Below are 20,887 nucleotides of genomic sequence, written 5' to 3'. Positions count from 1 at the left end.
GAAGGTCCTGCAGGCCTCGTCAGGTGGGCTGCAATGGGGGGTGGCGGGGAGCGGGCTGATGGCCCCTGGAGCCTCCCCTACCCTACCTGGCTCTCACTGTCACCTCCACCTCCAAGGAGTCTGGAGATGGCAGCGTGCCTGGCCAGCAGGGGCATGGGCAGACCTGGCTGCCACCTCCCAGCCCCTCCCGCCAACCAGTAGCCAGCCCCAGACAGAGCGTGAGCAGAGGCGGCCTGGGCCCCGGCCAGGGCTGGAGCCTCACGAGCCAAGTCTGGCTGGGAACTGGGCTGAAGGCTTCTTTCCTCTTGGCAGGGTCCTTGCCCACGGACTGCTGCGGTTACCAGCCCGGGAAGGGACAGTGGGAGCCCGGAGCAGCAGGGAAGGCCAGAGAGGTGCTCGGTTAGGACGCCCCCGCCCCCAGCTGGAAGCCCCGATCCTGGAGCCATCCGCCAGCCCCTCTCAGACCAGGGGCTCTACAAACCTCACACTAATTGCTTTCTTGCAGTCCCAGACGGCAGGCCCACCCCACCACGGGGCACTGTTCGTCTGGACTCCACGGTCCCAGGTACCTCGACTGGGGTTTGAACGAGGCCCGTCCGCTCCGAGGCTGCCCCAGCCCCTCCAGCGTGCACGGTCCAGCTGGCCACTCCCCCGGGGTTCTCGGTCCGTTCTCATCACAGATATGGCACATATGTAGGATGGCCTCAGGAAAGGGGCCTGGATGCGGTGTGAGGTGTCCACAGGGCCAGAGCAGGCCATTCTGTGCTGCACATTCTGCACGGCCCCCGGGCCTGGCCAGCCCAAGCTGGGGTTTGCAGCCCCAGACACAGGGCTCCCGTCCCAGCTCCAGCACCGCCCGAGCTCTGCCTAGTACCCCACGGACGCCTGGCCTGGGCACCGGGCTGGCTGAGAAAACTGCTCCAGGGGCCAGCATGCCCGGGAGGGCTGCCTGACACCCCCCAGCGGCCTGGCTCCCCAGGCCCAGCCTCGACCCCGAACCCCATCTGACCCCACGCCCCAAGGCCCAGACAACCCAGACTGGGAAACGGGCCGTCCCTGGCCCCTGGCTGTGGCAGCCGCTTCCCCCCCAGCTGCCCCAGCCAGATGGAGCGGGGCTGGAATGCCCTGAGCTCCCTGAGAATCTCGAGTGGCTGCTGAGCCCAGCCTTGGCCCACAGGCTTCTGGGCAGAGAGGACAGCACCCAGCTGCATCGGCCCCGGCAGGGGGGCCCCACGTGGCCAGGCAAAACTGAGCACAGCCGGGTCTTCCGCCGCCGCCCTGTTTGCCAGGCCTACCTGCCACGGCCCAGAGCACAGGTGGGGCCGGGAGGAGCCCCCAGTCTAGGGGCCGCTGAGACCGACCGGCAGCAACACGGGTGACCCTGGGCCATGCACCCTGAGTTTGGGGTGCCAGTACACCCCAGGCAGCCAGGTGCCCACAGTGCCCCTGCACCCCGCTCTCTATCCAGCCCCCACCTCCACACCAGGCCGTCCTGCGGTGGGGGCACCAGGAAGCCTGTCTCCTCACTGCGACCCCAGGCTGAGGGCGGAGGGAGCAGAAGGTGGGGAAAGACGGGCAGACAGAGGGCCTCAGAGAGCTGGGCAGAGCGAGCATTTGCTTTCCCTTGAGCGAGCCACAGGGACAGCGTCCTCCCTTCCCGGAAACCAGGATGTGTTGTGAAGAAAAGGCCAAGACGGTTGCGGCCGGTCCTGAGGGGCAAGCCCCTCCGGGGCTCTCAGGGCTCCTGTGGCTTCCCGAAGCCCGGCTGACCGGCTGTTGGCCTGGGACTCCCCGGCTCCGCACCCACCAGCTCCCGCCCTCCCGCGCATACCTGCTCGGGCTCCCCACGTCCCCCAGGCCCTGCAGGGCTCACCTGGGCGTCGGGGACACCCAACTCCCCTGGGGGCGCCCCTGGGTCTCGCCCAGCACACCAGAGGCCGCTGAGACACTGGAGGGACGGGAGGCCTGCCTAGAGGACCAACGGGCCCCTCCTGCGCCGAGTCAGGCCTAGAGGGAGCTGCGGAGAAGAGGAAGCAGGAAGGACGCGCAGCCCACTGCATGGACCAGACCACAGCCCTCTCGTTCCAGGACGGGGAGCAAGGAAGGAGAGTGTCCAGCTGGTGTCCAGCCTTTAGTCCTGCAGGGACGATGAAGCAGAGGCCTCGGTCCAGCCTGCTGGAAAGCAGGGGGGAGGGGGACAGGGATGGGGAGACCAGGCCCTGGAGGGAGGGGTCGCTCTGGGACTGCCCCTACCAGGAAGCCCAAAGTGCCACAACACGGACCTCGGAGTCTGTGCCACACGGCGGCCCACGGGGCCTGCTCTGGGTGTACTCGATCTGGAGGCTCCAGGAACGGTCCTGGCTGGGCTGGAGCCCACCACTGGCCCAGGCAGGAGGTGGGGGTGCGCACGCGCAAGCACGCACACGCGCGGGGGCAGAGGGGCGGCAGCGGGACCGTGTGTGGGCGTGCATGCGGGCGTCTGGGCGTGGCCGCCTGGCTAGGAGTGTGCACACCTGGCTATGGGTGTGGGTGCTGGTGCGGGCTCAGTACGAGCTCTGGGTATGGATGTGGACACGTGGCTCTGAGCGTGGGCGCGGACACGTGGCTCTGAGCGTGGGCGGTGGTGTTCTTGCGTGAGCGGCCTCTGAGACCCGCTTCCCAGGGTCAGACTCCCACCAAACTGGTCCCCATGCTGGCCCGGACCGTGGACGAGGCTCCTGGCCTTTGGTTCTGTCTGCCCCCGGGCTGACATGGGAGGGGGCAGCAGGCTGATGGGCTGACTGGGTCCTGCCCACCTCCTCCTCCACCTGGGAGGTGCGGGCACATCCAGGCTCACTAGTGGTGGAAGGGAATCCTAGTCTCTGGTCTTCACCAAACTATAACTTGAACACCCCCAACTCCCGAACTCCATGCTGCTTGGGGGTAGGCCCCTCCCCAGGCCAGCTGCTCAGCCCCAGCCACCTGGACCTGAACGTGGCTCCGGGAGTTGTGAGGATGCTAGGGGACAGGTGGCAGGCCACGTGGCCAGGCCCGCCTCCCCACAAGCAGCCCACCCCCTCTGCAGTGGAGAAGTGGCTTAGACTGGCACGAAGCCCTCTCCGATGGGGGATGCCCCTCTGCAGGGCCAGCCTTGCTGGGCAGCCTCTCTAGGAACCACGCATCGTCCAGATCTAGGCAGCCCCCTCTGCCGCAAGCTGGCAGCCCCCAGACGTTGGCCTGTCCAGCACCATTCACTCACTCGGTCTGGCCAGACACAGGCCCTGCCCCGCCTCGAGCCAGCCCTCTGCCACCACGGCCCTAGGAGTCCCCGAGCACTCCTCCCAACGATCCCAGCTGCCGTCCACAAACCGAGATGGTGGCTGGACAAGACGAGGAGCCTGAGACAGGCACAGGGAGAGAGGAGGGACAGAGAAACGGAGGAGGCAGGAATGTGAAGCCGTGGGGGAGCCTCCTGGCGGGCCCAGCCCTAGGAGGTGGAGGCAGCCCAGGCTGAGGGGCACCCGCCCAGAAACATGAGCGTGTCACATGGGAAGCCCCTCTCCAATGGCCCAGGAGAACCTTCCAGAAGCCCGGGTTGGCCCAAAGGCAGCAGTTCTCAGACCATAATAGGAAAATTCTGTGGTTGCTGAGCCACCCAGCTGACAAACGTGGAGGCAAGATGACAGGGGAGGCCCAACCACCAATAGGCCAGAACTAATAAAAGAAAAGGAAAATCGGATATAAGTCTGGTTCTTATTAAAAGGGTAAATTTAGCCCTTTGGCTGGGCAAAGGGGCCGCCCTCGGACTCGAGGGGCTGAGAGTGACTCATGGGGCCCCTCGGCCGGGGGGTCTGGGCAGCAGCGGCTGAGAGCCACCCCTTCTTTGCTCCCTCCTGCTCTTCACGCAGCCTTCCTTCCCTGCACACTCTCCCTGGCAGGCAGCCAGCACCTCCCCCTCCAGGACACTCCTGAGGGCAGGCAAGTGGGGGGGGGTGTGGGGAGGTGGCCAGGACTGGTCAGCACCACCCCCCAAACGCCCCCAGCTAGAAGAGCATCCTCGGCCAAAGCAAGGCACCTCCCTTCCCACCATCTTGAAAGAAGCCAGCCGCAAGGAGGTGGACGCTCTGGCCTAGACGCTGCTCTTCTGCCCCCGTGCCCTGGGCCCAGGCCCCCAGCCCCTCGAGCTTTGCCTGGATATGCCCCATGTTAGCTGTGGGCAGACGGAGGCCCAGGCAGGTCTGCTCACAGGGTTTGGTCTGACAAGGTCACACCAGCACAGGATGGACTCCAATGGAAGGCCCCATGCCTGTGGGTGGGGAGTGTGCCCTGCTGGCCAGCCCTCCCCATTGCCAAGTGGACCCGGCCATAGTGTCCTGCATAGCCTGGCACTAGACTGGTGTCCAGTGAGTGTGATCTTCCTCCTCCCTCTCCAACCCCATGAAGGAGACATCGTTGCCTGCATCGGGCAGAGGCTCCAAGGTCAGCACAGCGGGAGAAGTTAAGGGGTAGGAGACGGGTGCTGGATGAAGGCCACTTGGGGTCAGGCTCACTACCATCTTGTACACCCGCCTATTCTGTGGATTCATCCATGCATCCATCCATCCCTCCCTCCTTCCCTCCATCCATCTTGCCATCCATCCCTCCCTCCATCCATCCATCTCTCCCTCCATCCACTCCTCTCTCCATCTCTCCATCCATCCATCCCTCTCTCCATCCATCCCTCCCTCCATCCATCCCTCTCTCCATTCATCTCTCCCACCCTCCATCCATCTCTCCATCTTCCATCCATCCATCCCTCTCTCCATCCATCCATCCCTCCCTCCATCTCTCCATCCATCTCCCTCTCCATTCATCCCTCTCTCCATCCATCCCTCTCTCCATTCATCCCTCCCTCCCTCCATCCATCTCTCCATCCATCCATCTCTCCATCCATCCCTCCCTCCATCCATCCCTCCCTCCATCCATCCGTCTCTCCATCCATCCATCTCTCCATCCATCCATCCCTCCATCCATCCATCCCTCTCTCCATCCATCCCTCCCTCCATCCATCCCTCTCTCCATCCATCCCTCTCTCCAACCATCCCTCTCTCCATCCATCCATCCCTCTCTCCATCTCTCCATCCCTCTCTCCATCCATCCATCCATCCCTCCCTCCATCCATCTCTCCATCCATCCATCCATCCAACCATCCATTCGTCCATCCATCTGATTCTCCCTCCCTTATGGGTAGTCACAACCCCCAGACCAAGTTACAGTTAGTCCCTCTCCTGCCACCCCTCAGCTTTCCCTGGAGGCCACCCCTGTTGCATGCCCACCTGGGTGCCAGCCGTGGAGCGGGCCCCAGCCTCCTCACCTCCTCACCCCAGGCTGTTGGCCGCAGAGGCAGTTTCCTCGGCCCTTGGAGCCAGACTAGAGCCTCACCAAGTCCGGCCTCTTGCTTCCGGCAGGGTTCATAAACCCCTTTGCTGTCCTAAATAAATGCAGGACTCTCGCCCTGCCTGGAGGCTGGCGGTTTTGGGGTGGGGCACTTAGAGGCAACACATCTTCCCAGGGTGAGGAAGCCTTGGCAAGACTCTTCAGAGAACACCCCACATCCTGCCCCAGGTCCAGCCACAAGGCCCAGAGGCTGGGCTGGCTTGGGTGGGTGTGCAGGGATCTGAAGACCCATCCCAAAGACACCTAACAAGGCTACAGGCTGAGCCAGGCACCCTGCGCCCACACCCAGGCGGGACAGGCCCTGGTGTGTGTCGGTGAGCTCCATGGGGGCAGGCCAGGGGAGAGGGACAGCTGTGTGCCCTGGGGTCATGACCTCCAGCTGTGGGGTCAGCTACCATGTTGGGCTGGGAGAGCTTTCCCTGGCTACTGCAAGCACTCAGGCCAGCTTCTGCTCCCTCATGCCTGAGAAGGACCGGGGACCAAGGGCCTGACTCGGGCCGCAGAGTCCTGGTGTGGGGTCAGGAGGGGGACCCGAGATCGCCACAGGTCACTGCATGGACCAGCCTCTGGTCTCTGAGAAAGAGAGACCAGTTCTTTCTCAAGAAGTTCTGTGGGTCCCTGATGCCAGGGCCAACTTTCTGTCCTTGTTTCTCTGCCCACTCCTGCAGGTATGGTTCGATCTAGCCACACCGGGGCTCACCCTCCAGGACTGCCCCTTCCTGACTCTATTTCTCAAGACTCAGTTGGCACCCAGCCTCCTCTGTGAAACCCAGCCTGACTCCGCGCAGGGCTCTCCATTCAGCACCCGGCCATGCCTCCAAGTGGGCTAAACACCCATCTAGCCCCTGCAGAAGAGGCGCAGGGCCAGGCGTGGGCCCCGGGTGAGTCCAGGGTCCCAGCAACTCAATCCTACGGAGAACAAAGTAACAGCAACGGGCTGACCCAGATGCCCCGGAGAGCAGGGGTGTGGGCAAGGTGGGACACTAGGATGAGGCCACCTGACCCCAACCCCCCTCAAAAGCACACGGCCACCTGTGGGCCCTGACAAGGGCCCAGCTCAGGAGGGGGGCCTCTCAGCCGCAGGGGTTTGCTCGTGGCCAGGTAGGGGGGGCCTGAAGGAGGGGAGACCGGCAGGAAGGGCAGAGAGCCAGGGAGCACCCCAGGGCAAACGCGCACACCCAGGAGAGCCTGGGGACACGGAGAGGAGAAGCCACAATGAGCACCTGAGAGCCGGCAAATGCTCTGTGGGATGTGAGCTAGGATGGCCGCGGGGAGGGAGCTGGAGAAAAGGCTGGGGTCTAATTAATGAAATATGCTGTTTATTTCTCAGGGAGATTGCATCGCCGTGCAGGGGTGGTGTGGGGGGAGCTGCCGGCAGAGGAGGGGGCCCCGGGGCAGCTGCCAAGCCTATGCCCTGGGCCACGTGGGGGCCTAGAGGTGTCCTGCCAAGAGAGCTGAGGTGACTCGCCCGAGAGCCGCCAAGTGAGACCAAATCCCCAAGGGGCCCGGGGAGGGAGACTGGATCCGGGCCTGCCCAGCACCCACACCCAACGCTCCGCTCCCAGCAGACAGGGACCCGGGCCTCTCCTGGCAGAGACATCCAGGGAGCCCGACCTTCTGACGGGCCAGCCCTCCGCACCCCATCCCGGCCTTCCCCACTGCCTCTCAGGCCCTGGGGCCAGAAGCAGGGAAAGGCCTGGCTCCCCCGGGGGCTGTCACTGGCTCCTGGCGCAGTGCTCGGCCCACAGTGCTCGGCCCACAGTGCTCGGCCCGCAGTGCTCGCGGGACAGTGCGGCAGGCGCGGGGTGGGCTGCGCCCCGTGCGCTGTCCGTGCCCTTGCAGTTTCTTCTAGCAGTGACGCTGCTGCGGCGAACCACCCCACTCCCTTACAAGTACAGAGATGAGGCGTTCTCATCCCAGAAACAGTAAGCCTAAGGAGAGGGAAAACCTCACTTCTCAGAGGCAGAACCATGGTGTTTCTGGGGACCCTTGAGGTGCAGGGCAAGACGAGCAGCTCTGAGGGTGGGCGAACCGCAGCCCACGGAGCTGAGACCCCCAGGAAGAGGAGCAGGCCTGAGGAGGACGGGTGGCCTCCAGAACGGGGCCGGATTGGAAGCCAGCCCAGGGGAGCCCATGGGGGGGTCGGGCCTGGGGCATCCCAGCAGGAATTTCCACCGGAGGGAAAACGCAGCAGCGTCCCCTGCAGCTCGCACCTCAGCGTCCAGCCCTATGCTCCCCGGCTCCCCAAGGCCTGGGGCCTGCAAGGGGCCAGGGCGAGAGGCACTGGGGCAGAGAACCAGCCCTGGGCTTCCAGCCCCGAGGCCTGTGCTTCCACGTTGCTCCCAATGTGACCACAGGGCAAGCAAGTGGTCCCACCGAGCTCTGCCACCAGGACTCCGTCTGCCCCAGGGGACTTGTCCCCGAGCCTAAGAACTGATGCCCTCGCCCCAATTCACAGCCTGGGCTCCCAGCAAGTGTTGCGTGCAGGAAAGGCTCTACTGGCAAAGGAGGGAAGGGCTTTGTGCTGGGCTGCCCGGACAGGACAAGGTCCCCAAAGGGCACCTCCCACGCAGCCTCAGGGGCTAGGGGCCACAAATGCACCATGACCTCTGGCTCCCTGTCCAGTGGCCAGGCCCAGGGCCAGCTCCCTGCTCCTCGGGGGACTCAGGGCCTAGAGAGGCTGCCCAGGGTCTGCGCTGACCTGCACTGGCAGCAGGGGGCTGGGGGGGGGGCAGGTAAGCCCAGGCCACCTGCTGACCTCACCGGGGCAGGCACCTGGTTCAGGAACAGCAGGAAAAAGCGCTGCGCGGGTCTCACAGTGCCGCATCCCCGTCACCCAAGCCACAGCCGGAGCCCTGGGCTCTGTCCACACGGTGAAACTCTAACCCGGCTCATTCATCAGACAAATGATTACGGAGAGCGACCGCCACGTGTGGGCTCACCCACTCAGCACGGCCCAGCCTGGAATCCGAGGAAACCACAGGCCAGGCACCCTGGCCTCCAACAATGGCCCTTGGATCTCTCGCTGACCCACACTGTCCTCGAGGCCATTTTGGGGCCAAGTCACCGGCCTGCTGGTGGCATGTCTTGGAGCGGACATCTGCCGTGCTGCCGTGGACAACGTGCCCGGCCCACAGGGGAGCAGGTCCACGTTTATCTGGGGGCCCTCCACGGAGCAGGCAGCAGGCTTTCGGAGGGGACAAGCCAGGGTGGGGTCCCTGTGAGGAAGCGATGACAGGGTTGTGGGGCAAGGAGGGGGCTGAGCTGGACAAGAGGGGAGAGAGGCTGAGAGGGAGGGCATTCTCCGGTGGTTTGACCAGGTCCCATGCAGGGAGCCCGGGAGTGTGGGGAGACGAGGGGGACCACCCCCGGGGCCTGCAGCTGGGCCTATCAGGGCAGTTACAGCCTCAAGAGGGGTCCAGATCGAGTGGGGCTCCCAACAACCCCTGACCCCTGGTATTCATGCCTTTATGTGGTCCCCTCCCCTTGAGTGTGGGTGGGATTAGACTCACTTCTACAGAACCGCTGTCCCCAGCCAGCCCCCAGTAAGGAACCGAGGCCTGTGGCAGCCCTGGGGGGAGCTTGGAATGGGGCCCCCCACCGCTGAGCCTTGAGATGCCCACAGCCCTGGCCGACACCTTGACTCGGACTCCTGACCCACAGAGAGTATGAGGTAATAATGTTTGCTGCTTTAAGCTGCCGAATTTGGGATGATTTGTTACACAGCAATAGCTAACTAATACACAGAGAAGCCACAGAACCGGGTGGCGAGGGGTTTTGCTGCACGTAGAGTGGAGCCCAGAGCAAAGAAGGAACCTTCAGGAAGGACCAGGAGGGGAATCAGCAACTCAGGGCACAGATCTGCCTCCTACAGAAAAGCCGGAAATCCGGGTTAAGTTCCCCCCAGCCCCACCCTGGCCAACGGCAGCCTCCTGGCCCCGGCGACACAGACACACAGATGCACCCCCAGCCCCCCTCCCGCGCCCCAGCTTCCCTTCAAGCGGGGCCCAAGGTCACCCCAGCCCTTGACCACTAAAGGCACCAGCAACCGTGGAGGTCCCTGTATGGGGTCTCGTCCTGGCCCCCTCCTCTTGCGTCTGGCACTCCAAGGACCGTTTGCTCATCTCCCTCGCAAGGGCCCTTCTTTCTTAATCATTTCGGGTTTCTACTAGGTACTTGTCACCAAATCTACAACAGGTCATGAAGGATGGGATAGTCTCGTGTACATCTTCCCAACTTTTCTCAATCTCATCTGTATTCACACACACTAAGGACTTTTTAAGAGCTGGCCTAAAGATGCACTACAACTTAATTTAGATTTAATTCTACTGTTAATTTAAAATAAATTAAAAGCTTATTTTTAGGAGACCCAAAGGGATGCAAAAAGTATCAAAAAGGGGACTGGCTTCAGGCAAAGTGCCCACGAGTGACCTGCTGGCCGGGGTGGCTGGGGCACACAGCAGGCTGAGTGGACAGGACGACTGCCCCACTGGGCAGACCCGGCATGTCCTGTGGGTGCCAGAGTCCAGCTCCTTTCCACTCCCTGTCGTGCACCCCGGCCAGGGACAAAGGGATCTGCTGTCACCATCCTACAAGGTGCCGCTGCTGAGGCCAGAAGGCAGGCGGGAGCCCCAGTTCTGCCCTCACCATATTCCCGTCCACGCCCGGGTCCCGAACCCGCCACCTGGGGGCTGCCAGGGCCCTGGGGAGTGCTGGGGAGGAGGCATCTGGGCTGGTGCCCTGCTGAGTGCAAGACGCCTTCCTAAGGGACAGGAACCCGAGCAGGGGGCTGGGAGGGAAGCAAGACTGGGGCAGGAGGATTTGTGAGGAAGGACCTCAGGGAGATGCGCGGGCTGGGGTAGAAGATCTACGAGGCAGAGGGGGAGTAGGAAGGCCCAGAAACCACCCGAAGCTCAGGGCTCCCCCTGGGGCAGGTGGGCGGTGGAGGGGAAGGGGAGTTGGAGATGCCTCCAGAGGACACACATGTCCCACCCACCATCACCTGGGGCCACCACACACCCAGGCGGGGGTGGCTGGCAGCCCACTGGGGCCTCCCAGCAGATGTGCACGGGTCAGGGGCTGCCCACGGAGAGCCAGAGGAGGGAGGCACGAAGGGAAGGAAGGAAGGGAGGAAGGAGAGAGGGAGGCCAGCGCTGACCTCAAAGTTTCCGGGCCTCCTGTGCTCAGTGAGGACGTGAGCGGCAGAGAACAGAGCCAGCCCACTGTGGGTGGGTGACCCTCCCCATCTGCAAGTCGGTGGTCGCCACCCGACTTCCCCCCGGGGGTCTCCCCAGCCCCTCTGTCCTCGCTAAGCCTCAGTCTCCTTGGCCGAAATCCACCTCAGGTCTGGGCACAGGTGCCTGTCTGGGGTCAGGGTTTGAGGGTACAGAAAAGGGGGAGCAGAAAGGAGGCTGCAGGGCACACCCACAGTGGGGGAGGGCTGGAGCGCTGAGGACAAGGAGGGTGGGCTGGGGACAGATGCGCTGGGAGAGGAGAGACCCCAGGCCCACTCACGGCTCAAGGCCGGAGTCCCGGCCCCTGTATCACTAGCATCTCTTCACGCTCACCCAGAGAAATGAGAGGTAAGAGAGATGCTCACAGAAACATCCCCCCCCACCTCCCCCGCTGACCCACCCGGGGACCTGCCCCGGGTCATCTGTCCAAGGACCCTGGATCCTGCCTCTGGCCTTGGACGGCCCCCTACGGGCTGCAGAGAGAGATGCTCAGCACCCCCACTCCATCTGTGGGGCTCCCAGACTCGCAGACCGCCCTGCCCAGACCCAGGGTCTCCATCTTCATCCCCGTGATGTCAAACCCTGTGAGAAGCCCCAGACACAACTGACGAGCCCCCATGCCTACGGCCCCCAGAAGCAAAAGCCAGCCAGGAGGATGGCAGGCCCCCAGGGCCAGTGCAGGACGCAGAACCCGTTTTCTACCTCTGTGCTCAAGGCCACTGGACCTCTACACAGACCACGGGGAGGGTCTGGAGGGACTGTGACCCGTGAAGGGGGGGCCCCCAGGAGGTGCCCCATGTGCCTCCCTGCCTGTCCCCAGGGAAGCAGCCCCTCCTGCAAGATGCAGGCACCAGTCACTTTCTTTCCAGGCCTCTGGGCACATCCTGGGGCCGGGGTGTGTACAAGCGTGTGTCTCCAGCCAGCTCTAATGGACTCTAATGGGCTCCGAAGACACAGAGCAGGGGCCGCCGGCTGTCAGATGGCCTGGACGCGGCCAGTCCCACCACGCACACCTCCCTGGCCAGGTGTCGAGCCAGAGAACCAGGAGCCGGCCCCAGGGCTCGAGGTCCAAACAGCAAAGCGGCACCGCGTGAAGGGCCTGCCTGCCCGGGATGGAGATGCCAAGGAGGGCAAGGGGGGAGACCCACGGCCCCTGCCTTCTCTCTGCTCCCGTGTCCCTCATTTTCCTTTGGTTGGGGGCCCCCACCCCACCCCTGAGTCCACTGCCCGCACAGCCACCCACTAGGAGGAGAGGGGCAGCCCTCCCCAGCAGCCCTCCTCACCCGCCACTGCCCTAGGACTCAGGTGAAGCCTCTGGCTTCTGCCCCCAACCCCTGCCGCCAGGTGTGACACTAACAGGGGGACAGCTCACTCTGCCAATCTGTTTAGGGCTGACACCTTTTAAAATGTGGTGCACACAGCTTGGGAGCCTCTGTCAATGACAGAAGATGCTCCTGGAAGGTGAGGAGTTGCTGACCCGGCCCCCGGGAGGTGTCCACACAAGCTGGGGACATGCAGAGGGCACTGCCAGCACGGTGGCCCCGTGAGGCGCTCAGGTATGGGGGCAGGGCACCTCGGTTTTTAGTGAAGGGTCAGTGCAGACCCTGGCACGTCTCCCACCCCTCTCTCCCCAGCTCGGTTCTCCCAGAGAGGGTCCTTATCTTCCCTCTTCTCCAACGTGGGAGTGAAATTGCAGGCGAAAAGCTGAACGAGGCTCTCCTCATACCCACAGGCATGTGCGTGCCACCCAAGCGTGGCACACACACCCACCTCGGGGCCCCCACTGTCCTGGGTGGCCCAGCTCCGGCAGGAATGAAGGGACGGAGGACACCCCAGACTCAGGACTCTGCAGCCCCACGGGAAAGGGCACCAACCCCACCAGCACTGGTCTGGGGAGCTGGGCAGGGGCTGCTGCGCGGCCTGGGGGCTCAGGGCACCCAGGAGGTCAGGGCCTGGAGGCCACGCAGCACATGGGACGGGAGATGGGCTGGAGGCCCAGGGAGGCCCTCCAGGGAAGGAGAGGTGGAGTCTGAGCAGAATGTGGGGGCACGTTCAGGGCTAGGGGGGCCCGGGAAGAGCTGCACGGCAGAATCACTGGGGGGCTCTGAGAGTAGGTGAGGCCAGGCCCCGGTGGGACCAGCTGCAGACAGAACGTGTGACAAGCCTGGGCACCGCGGCTGTGTCAGCGGCCCCCTGGAGAACGGGCTGGGGCTGGCTCCAGGAGGCGCAGGGAAGGGGAGCTGAGAAGGGGCCTGGGCCAGCACAGTGGCCAGAGCCCGTGGGTGGCTGGGCGCAGACGCTGAGTCCTGGGAATGGTGGGAACTTGGTATGGGGAGCCCTTCCTGCAAGGGGAGGCTGGGGTCTCCAGGGGTCCACAGTGAGAGTGGGCACGAAGGAGCTAAAGCAAGGCGCGTGGCTCGCCGGGGCCAAGCCGTGCCAAGTGAGGGCCCCGAGTGGGCTCCACCCTGGCAGGGGCCCAGGAGCTGAAGGACAGAGCAGGTGGCAGGAAGTGGCGACGCACCAGCATGCACATTCAGGTCACCAGACACCTGGCTCTCCCAGGGGCGCTGGAATGGGATTCCTTGAAGGCTGGTTGTGGGTGAGCGTGAAGACCTGGCCGGTGCCGTGAGCACAGGTGAGCAGTATGCGACCTGCGACCATGCACTGGGGGCACGCGTGAGCTCAGCCCATTGACGCGCTGGCTGCCCCCGTCGGGGTCTGCGGGGTGGGCCTCCGCCTCTGCCCACAGAGGGGACGGGGGTGCGCCCAGAGGCACTGTCTGTCGGCGCCTGAGGCGGAGCCCGTCCCACGCTGCTGCTGGGTGGACGCCGGGCGGCAGCGCAGGCCCAGCCCACTCCCACCACCACGTCCCCACCCTGGGCTCGGCTCCTCGGGTCTCTTGTCCAGCTGTCCCCGCGGGCCTTCTTCTCTCCCGTCCAGCTTAGCTCAGCACGCCCACCTCCGAGATGGAGGGGCCACCCCAGTGCCCGGCCCCGGAGCCGCCTATGGAAGTCCCGAGGAGGAAAGCCCCTGGCTTCCCCGAGGGACAGGCCGACGGACCCAGCCAAGACCTGCCGTCCAGTCCCGGGAAGATGGCACGGGCGGTTCAGTCCTCATGTAATTTACGTCAGGACTCTCTCTTTCTTGGCGCGGTGCCCCAAGAAGGCAGTGCCCCCAGGCCACCCTCGGGGACCCCAGCCAGCTGCTTAGAGGCTTCTGCAGACAGCACGCCGGTCCTCTCCCCCCTCCCCCATTTCTGGAAATTTCCAGTGGAAAACCAAGTTCCTGCCCTGGGGAGGGGGAGGGGCTGCTTCATCTTTCCTTCCGGTTCCAGGCACACAGTGGGTCCCCCCCACCGAGCCTCAAAAGCATTTGCATCTAAAGACACTGGACTCTTTGTTGGGGGGCTGGGAAGGGGGAGGGGAGGGAACCCAACCCACCTGTTCGTTCCCTTCTCCTCCTCCCCCACCCCAGGTCAGAATGAAAAAAACCGCTTCCTGGCTGATCCCATCTGGAACCTAATCGCCCAGACAGCTGCCGCGGCCCTCGGAGGCCAGCTCCTGGCTCCCAGCTCCGGCGCCGGACGCCTCCCCGCCAGGCCTGCCCGGCCCCGGGGTGATCGCTGCGTCCCGAGCTCCTCCAGCGCGACCCGCGGTCCCCCGGTCGCCTGTCCTCCGGAGGCGGCTGCTCACGGGGCCACAGGACGCACTGATATTATATATTACAACATACAGGGGCGGCCCACTGTCAAACAGACCTGCATGATCCAAACGGTATATTATCCCATAAAAACGTCAGAGCCAAGGTGGAGCGGCAGTGCCACACTCCGGGCTCCCGAGGCCCCACCTTCTCCCAGGGCTGGGGGCGGGGTGGGGGCTGCGGGACATTTTCTAGACACCACACGCAGGCTTTGATTATGTCCTGATCCCCAGTCTTTGGTGTGAGAAAGGAGGCCCCAGAGGTTAATGGGGACCGGGGAACCGGGAGCTGTTCCCTGGTGGACGAGCAGAGGTGGGGGGACATCAGAGCACGTCACCCACCTGCCAAACAGGGCGCGTGCTGTGCATCCTGACACCCCAAAGTCACACGTGGAGAAAGTAACCTGATGCTGCAGGAGGACTGGGGGGTGGGGGGAGGCTGCCTCAAGGGGCACCCCGGAGAGGCCAACTCTCCAGGAGGCTGCAGGCGGAGGCCGGTTTGAGAACCTTCTCTGGACAGGTGATGATGCGCCAGGCTGTCCTTCGGAGGGTCCTAGGCCATCTGTCCCGGGGGGGCCGGTTTCTTCTCAGAAACTGCCAGAAGTCACTCCCAGGCTGCATGCAGATCGACCTGGCTCAGGCAAGGACTGAGGACATGAGGCCAAGAGAATGCGGGAGAATGCGCCACGCCAAAGGCTGTGAAGGGTCTTCTTGTGGCACTCCGTGACAGAGACCAGCCCAGGGGCCAGGCAGGGCCCTGGTGTCCCTTCCATGCTGGCCCTCGAGGAGGAGACCAGGGCCCCTGTGAGAAGCCCACACGCTGAAGGAAGGCACGAGCCGGGGGCAGAAATGAGGGAGTGGGGCTGGTGGGAATCCCCAGGGACTCTGGTCACGCCAATCCAGAAAGCTGCCACGCAGGGTCCAGGGGTGCAGGGCAGCTCCCCACTGCTGGGGCCCAGAGGCCTCTCCCAGGAGGCAAGCAAGGGGGGCTCCGGGGGGTGGTGACCACGGCCTCTCTCTGCCCTCCTGGAAAGCACTCATTCCCAGTGGTACTGGCTGAACTCTGGTGCTTGGGAACCCCCACCCCCACCCCCTGGAGCTAGACCAGGGACATCCTGGGAAGTGTAGTCTTTTAGGAGTTAGGAGGGCCCGCAGGGATTTCCGGGGGCGGTCCACTAAGGAACAACAAGGAAGAGGAGAGACCAAAGGGGATTACCCTGACCCTAATCCCTGGGTGGAAATTCAACATTCCTGGAAGTGGCTGAATGTAGACATCTGCTGCTGAAGACACAACCAATGCTGCAGTTCCTGCCTCGGGTCCCCCCGCAGTGGCTTCTCAACCAAAGCCGACCCAACTCTTATTTTGGCGGGGAGACCTGGGAACTCCCTAGAGAGGAAAGACCTCCACCAAAGTGTCCCCCCCACTCCTACCCTCCTCTGACCACTGACCCCAGACGCCAGGAGAGAAGCGCCAGCCAGGGGACAGGGGCGCTACCTGCCCAGCTCCCGCCGAGGCTGCCGCGCATCCCGCACACTCCAGCACATTATTTATGCTCACAGCCCACTCTGATGACATATGTAAGTTGACAGCGAACATCCTATCAACTTGCTGGAGTGTATCTTGATTGTTAAAACACACTCTTAAAGGTGTACGATCGTTTATCAAATTAAAATAGCCGCACCTAGCCTGTCTCTTTTCTGCCTCCCCTGACCGCCCCCCCCCTTCAGCCTCCCTCCTCCTTCGGCCTCCCGGGCATCCTGCCCTTGCACTCAGGCCCTCCTCCTGAGGAGACACTGTCCTGTGCTTCCAGGGACCCCAGGCCCGGCGCCCCCTCCCCACCCTGCCCCAGGCCAGGGCAAGCCCACTAATCGCCAAGAAGTGACAAACGCCAGAAGCCCCACCAATTAAATTTAAACTCATGCAAAGCTCAGTGGCCAGTAAATTATTATTTTTATTAGCTTGAACCAAGTTCCCGTAAGAGAGAAAGTCAACTTGCTCCCATGAATGGCTCTTGTATAATTTATTTAACTCTGTGCTCTTTGCCAAAGCCTGGAATATTTTTAGCTCGTTCTGTTGTTGGATTTGGCTTTTTTATGTGTGTTTCTGAGGGGTATTTTTAGCCTCATCCGTGTTATTCTAACAGACTCCTATGCGTTCGGTCCTGTCTGTGCGGGCTGTTGAACCCAGTCTCGAGGCAGAGGAGGGAGATTTCTAAGAATAACCGGGGCGCATTTGGGGTGAGTGTTTTCCAGGGGCGACGTGCTATCTGTATGAGGCCGCTCCCTGCCTCGCTGGCTAATTTGTTTTATTACTCACGTGACCTGAATATTCCTATAGGAATATCCTTATAGGCAATAATCAGACATGGGCAGCACAAGCCCCACTGAGAAAAAACCCACATTCCAAAAATGGCTTCGGAGGGGCGGGCAGGGCGGCTGTGGCCGGGCTGGTCTACGCGGCCGCCGGATCCCGGGGCTCTGCAGCGGCGCGGCCCGCTTTGATGTCTGGTTCTGTCACTTCCCGAGCAGGATGGGTAGAGTCTTCAGAAAGTAACTCTTTTCACACCTACTTAATGTTGGTAACTGTTGCAGAAACACCATGGTGTCATTGAGTTAATGAGGTATTTACGAAAATGTATTTTTTTCTTTACAAAAAAATATCACATGATGAGGGAGGGGAACCTTTGATGGGGTCTTTTCACACTAGGAAATTATCTTTCTTCCTCCAGTGTGTTTTGCTTTCTTTCTTTTCGAGGTTGGCAATCAGAAGCGCGCTTTGCAGGGAAGGAGTTTTCCGTACTCCCAACAGAAGGGACCTGCCGCCCTGTTTATTCCCAAGCTCCCCCCGCCCCCGCACCCCCCCCACCCGGCCCTCGGCACCTGGCTTCCAGGCCGGGACATTTACACCCCAAAAGAGACCAGAGAAGAGGCAGAGAGGAGAACCCAACCCGCAGCCAGACTGCGGAAATCGGCACCTCCGCCTGCCTTGGGTAGAGGCCCGGTGGTTCTCGAAGGCTCGGCCTGAGCGGGGGATGGCTAGAGAAGGATGGAGGACAGGAGCTGACCCGGCCGGAAGAGGGGGTGGGGACCGGCTTCTCCCAGGCCCTGCCGCCTCTTTTTTCAACGTGCCGGGAGAGGCGCGGTCCCCAACCGCTCCAGGCAGTAGTGCTGGTGAAAAATCTCGGGTTGATGCGTTGTTGATTTTCCTTTTTTTTTACCCCCCTAGATTTCACAGTTTTGCCTCCGGACCATCTGTATTAGAGACAAAATCTAACACTGCACTAAAAATAATGATTCCAAACATTTTAATTGCACCTTTTGGTGACAAGGTTACTGGAGCAGCACTTTACCGTAAAACCCTACAGCCCGATTATAAAGCTACCAGCACTTTCATTTTTAGAAAAACAATGGCAGAAACCCTGGAGCCCAACGTCCCATCAGGGTCCTCAAGCTGACGTCTTGAAAGCACTGGGTGGGGCAGCGCAGGCGGGCGGGCGGGCGGGGGCGGGGAGCCCCTGGGCTCAGCCCGGGTGGCTGAGCCAGGGATGAGGAGTCCTGGGAAGCTGGGGACTCCATCCCTGGTGGCTGGGCCCTACTCCTCGTTGGACCTGGACACACAAGAAGGAGCTTCGGAGCAATTTTCCTTTCGGCAGGGGCGGTCGGAGCAGTCGGGGCTGGGAGGGGCGGCTTGGCCTGGCCGGCGGCTCGGAGGCCGTCGGCGGAAATGGGAAGAAAGTCCGCCAAACTAGCCATTTGGAAATCCGCACACAAATGGGAAAAAAAATGTTTTTAACTTGATTATACTTTTTTTTTCTTTCTAAACTAGATCATGTATAGATACAGACCAAAGCAAAGTGATCTGGGGTATAATTCCTTTAAAAAAAAATTGATGTAGCTAAATTTTAAAAACCAATACAATATTCTGGCTTTCAGCAATTTCAGGAGGCTTTCAGCGGCAGATGTTTCTAGCTGGATGCCCGTTCGGCCAGCCTTTCTGTCACTAATGGGTCGGGCACCTCCAAGCACAATAGGTCTCTCTGGTCCCCCAGGGGGGTGGCTATGGCCTCCAGGAACAGGGAACACGTGGCCCTTCAGCCCCCCTCTGAGGGTGCCCTGGGGACCTCCAGCGCCCTCTAGAGCACCCTGCGTATGGGGAGGAGGGCTGGGTCTAGGTCAAGGACACAGACCAGGCCAGCGCCCACCCAGTATCTCCAAACCCAGCATGGCCTCCGCTCCAAGAACCACGTGCTCAAACTTGGAATGAGCAAGACAATGGTCCGGGCCACCCCGTCCACATTCCCACCTGACTTGGTGGTGCCTGCATCTGGCAAAAACAGAAAAGGGACATGGCGGCTGACCAAGACCTGGCCAGGCTGTGGGTTGATGACTGGGGACAGGGGAGGCAGCCGTGACCTGAACTGACGGGGAATCCCACCTGGCCGGGCCTCCGCAGAGTGGGATAGCCCTGGGGAAGCCTCAGCGTCAGGGGCCCTTCCAGACCCTTGTCTCCTACCTGCCAGGCTAGGGGGCACAGCGTGTGTGTGTGGGGGGGGGGTTGCAGCTGCTCCCTCCCCATCCCCCAACCTGCAGGCTCAGCCTTTCCCCCCCTCAGCAGGGGCTGCAAGCCCGCAGCCAGCAGAAGGGGCTGGTAGGGAGGCTGCACTGTCCCTGCGGCCAACATGAGCCTTGAGCTGCAGCCCCCCAGTGTGGGCTGAGCTGGGTGGGCAGCACGTCAATGCAGGGGCAGGAGAGACACTTAACTTCACGGACAGCCAGGACAGATATTTTTAAATCACCAATTTCCCAAGCAAGTACGTTTCCTCTTTCGAGTTATAAATCTAGATGGGAGAAAAGAAAAGGACAGAAAAAGGGAACAGCAAGGAAGAGCTAAAGAAGGGCAGCCTTGCCGAGGCCCCTCACCCAGGGCTGCGTCCAGCAGAGCCCGGGAGCCCAGCCCCTCCACTCCTGCCTCCTTCTAACTTTCTGAACCTCTCCGTGTTGTAAATGCTAAAAGCCCATTAGTAATTAAGCAATTTTGCATATTTTTTTCTTTTTAGGAAATTTATGTTTTTCTGTCTGACTGCCCTCCCTTCTGACATTTTCCCTTCTAGCCGAGTCTTCCATCCGTTTTAATCCACACACTAATTGTAATCCCATTAAAGCAGATATAATTTTATTAGTATTCACAGTTCATCAAGCTAGCAATAATAACTGTAACTGCCAAATTAACAAACAAACCCAAAAAAGCGGCAAACAACATTTCTGGTGTTTAGAACACACTGTAAACAAGAGCAAGCCAGCCTTCAAGGTTGACCAGCAGGCCCCCTCGCCAAGCCCCAAACCTTATTCCTGCAAACTCTGTGGGCTGAGGCCAGTGACCTCCAGGGTCTCCTCGAGGTAGCTGCCCCTTGGCTCCCCGCTGCCTGGCTCTGCTTCTCCTCGGACCTTGCTCTACAGTAGAGTATCAGAGCTGCCCAGAGGGGTTAGTGTTGCTCCGGAGGCCTGGGTCAGCCCTGCCAAGGACCAACCCTCTCCGGAAGAGGATCCGAGAGGACAGGAACGCCGGGCGGACCCGTTCTCTCCCCTTAGAGCAAATTCGCTGCGCACTCGCCTGCACCGAAATCCCGAGGCGGCCCCGCGCCGCCCCCAGCCAAGCCAAGCCGGCGCCCCGCGCTGCCCTCCCCCAGGGCCGCGGGCCGCGAGCCTGTGCCGCGCTCTGGCCACGCTTCGTCCGGCTTTAGCAGGATACCAGAGGCACTTGTTAAAGCACATACAGCCCGTGCAAACCCATTCTCACCCTGACACTTCAAGGCTTTATATAGAAACAGGATTTGCTCGTCTTACACCAGCAGTCCCTATTAACGCTCACCCCGCGCACACACCGCCCTAATCCGCCAGGCCGCGGCGCCCCCCGCCCCCAGTCACAACAGCCGTTTTGTTCCCGCAGAAAGTGCCTCGTTGTCCCAGCCCCAGAATGTCTTAAGGATGTGAATGCAGAATGCAGAAATGAGGTTTCCGGGGAATTTAGTTTTTCTGCAGGAAGGGGTGGGGGAGGGGGGCAGGGGGGGAAAGGCTTTATTTTTAGCCGGCTCCGGGGCTGCCCCTCCGAGACCCCGGGGACCCCGGGGAAGGCCGCTCTAAACCGCGATGATCCGGCTGGGGGCCCCGCCACCGGAGCCCCGGCAGGGAAATGAAACCGAAGGCTGCTCGGCAAACGCTCCAAGGAGAGGAGGGGCGCGCGCCCATGCCCCCTGGACCGTGCCCACCTCGCGGCTGGGCCTCCTCTCCCGCGCCCGCCCCGGCCGGCACTGACCTGTGTGCGAAGCCATGGGCAGCGGCGACGGGAAGTACTTTCCGGGCTGGAAGTGAGCCGGGGGCTGCGCGGTGGGCCCGGCGGGGGCAAGGCGCGCGGCGGCGGCGGCGGCGCTGCGGTGGCCCAGGCTCCCGCGCTCCGACAGCAGATGCGGCGGCGGCGCGAAGTCGCGGCCATCCATGCCGGGCCCCGGCCCCGGCCCGGCCCCGCCGCCGCCTCCGGGGAGC

At 62.3% G+C, this 20,887-nt stretch overlaps 1 protein-coding gene across 1 annotated transcript in view; it reads right to left on the bottom strand.

Moving 5' to 3' along the window:
• Window positions 1-20,841, bottom strand: part of BAHCC1 (BAH domain and coiled-coil containing 1) — a 60,399-nt gene extending 39,558 nt beyond the window's left edge. The window contains 1 exon segment of the mRNA XM_032429594.1: window positions 20,661-20,841. Coding sequence (XP_032285485.1) covers window positions 20,661-20,841 — 181 coding nt within the window.
• Between the last annotated feature and the right edge of the window lie 46 nt (window positions 20,842-20,887).

Source organism: Phoca vitulina, unplaced genomic scaffold (assembly GCF_004348235.1).
Source record: "Phoca vitulina isolate PV1807 unplaced genomic scaffold, GSC_HSeal_1.0 scaffold41, whole genome shotgun sequence".
Classification (NCBI taxonomy): Eukaryota; Metazoa; Chordata; class Mammalia; order Carnivora; family Phocidae; genus Phoca; species Phoca vitulina.
Note: the sequence above shows the minus strand (reverse complement) of the source record. Positions and strands in the feature narration are given on the sequence as shown.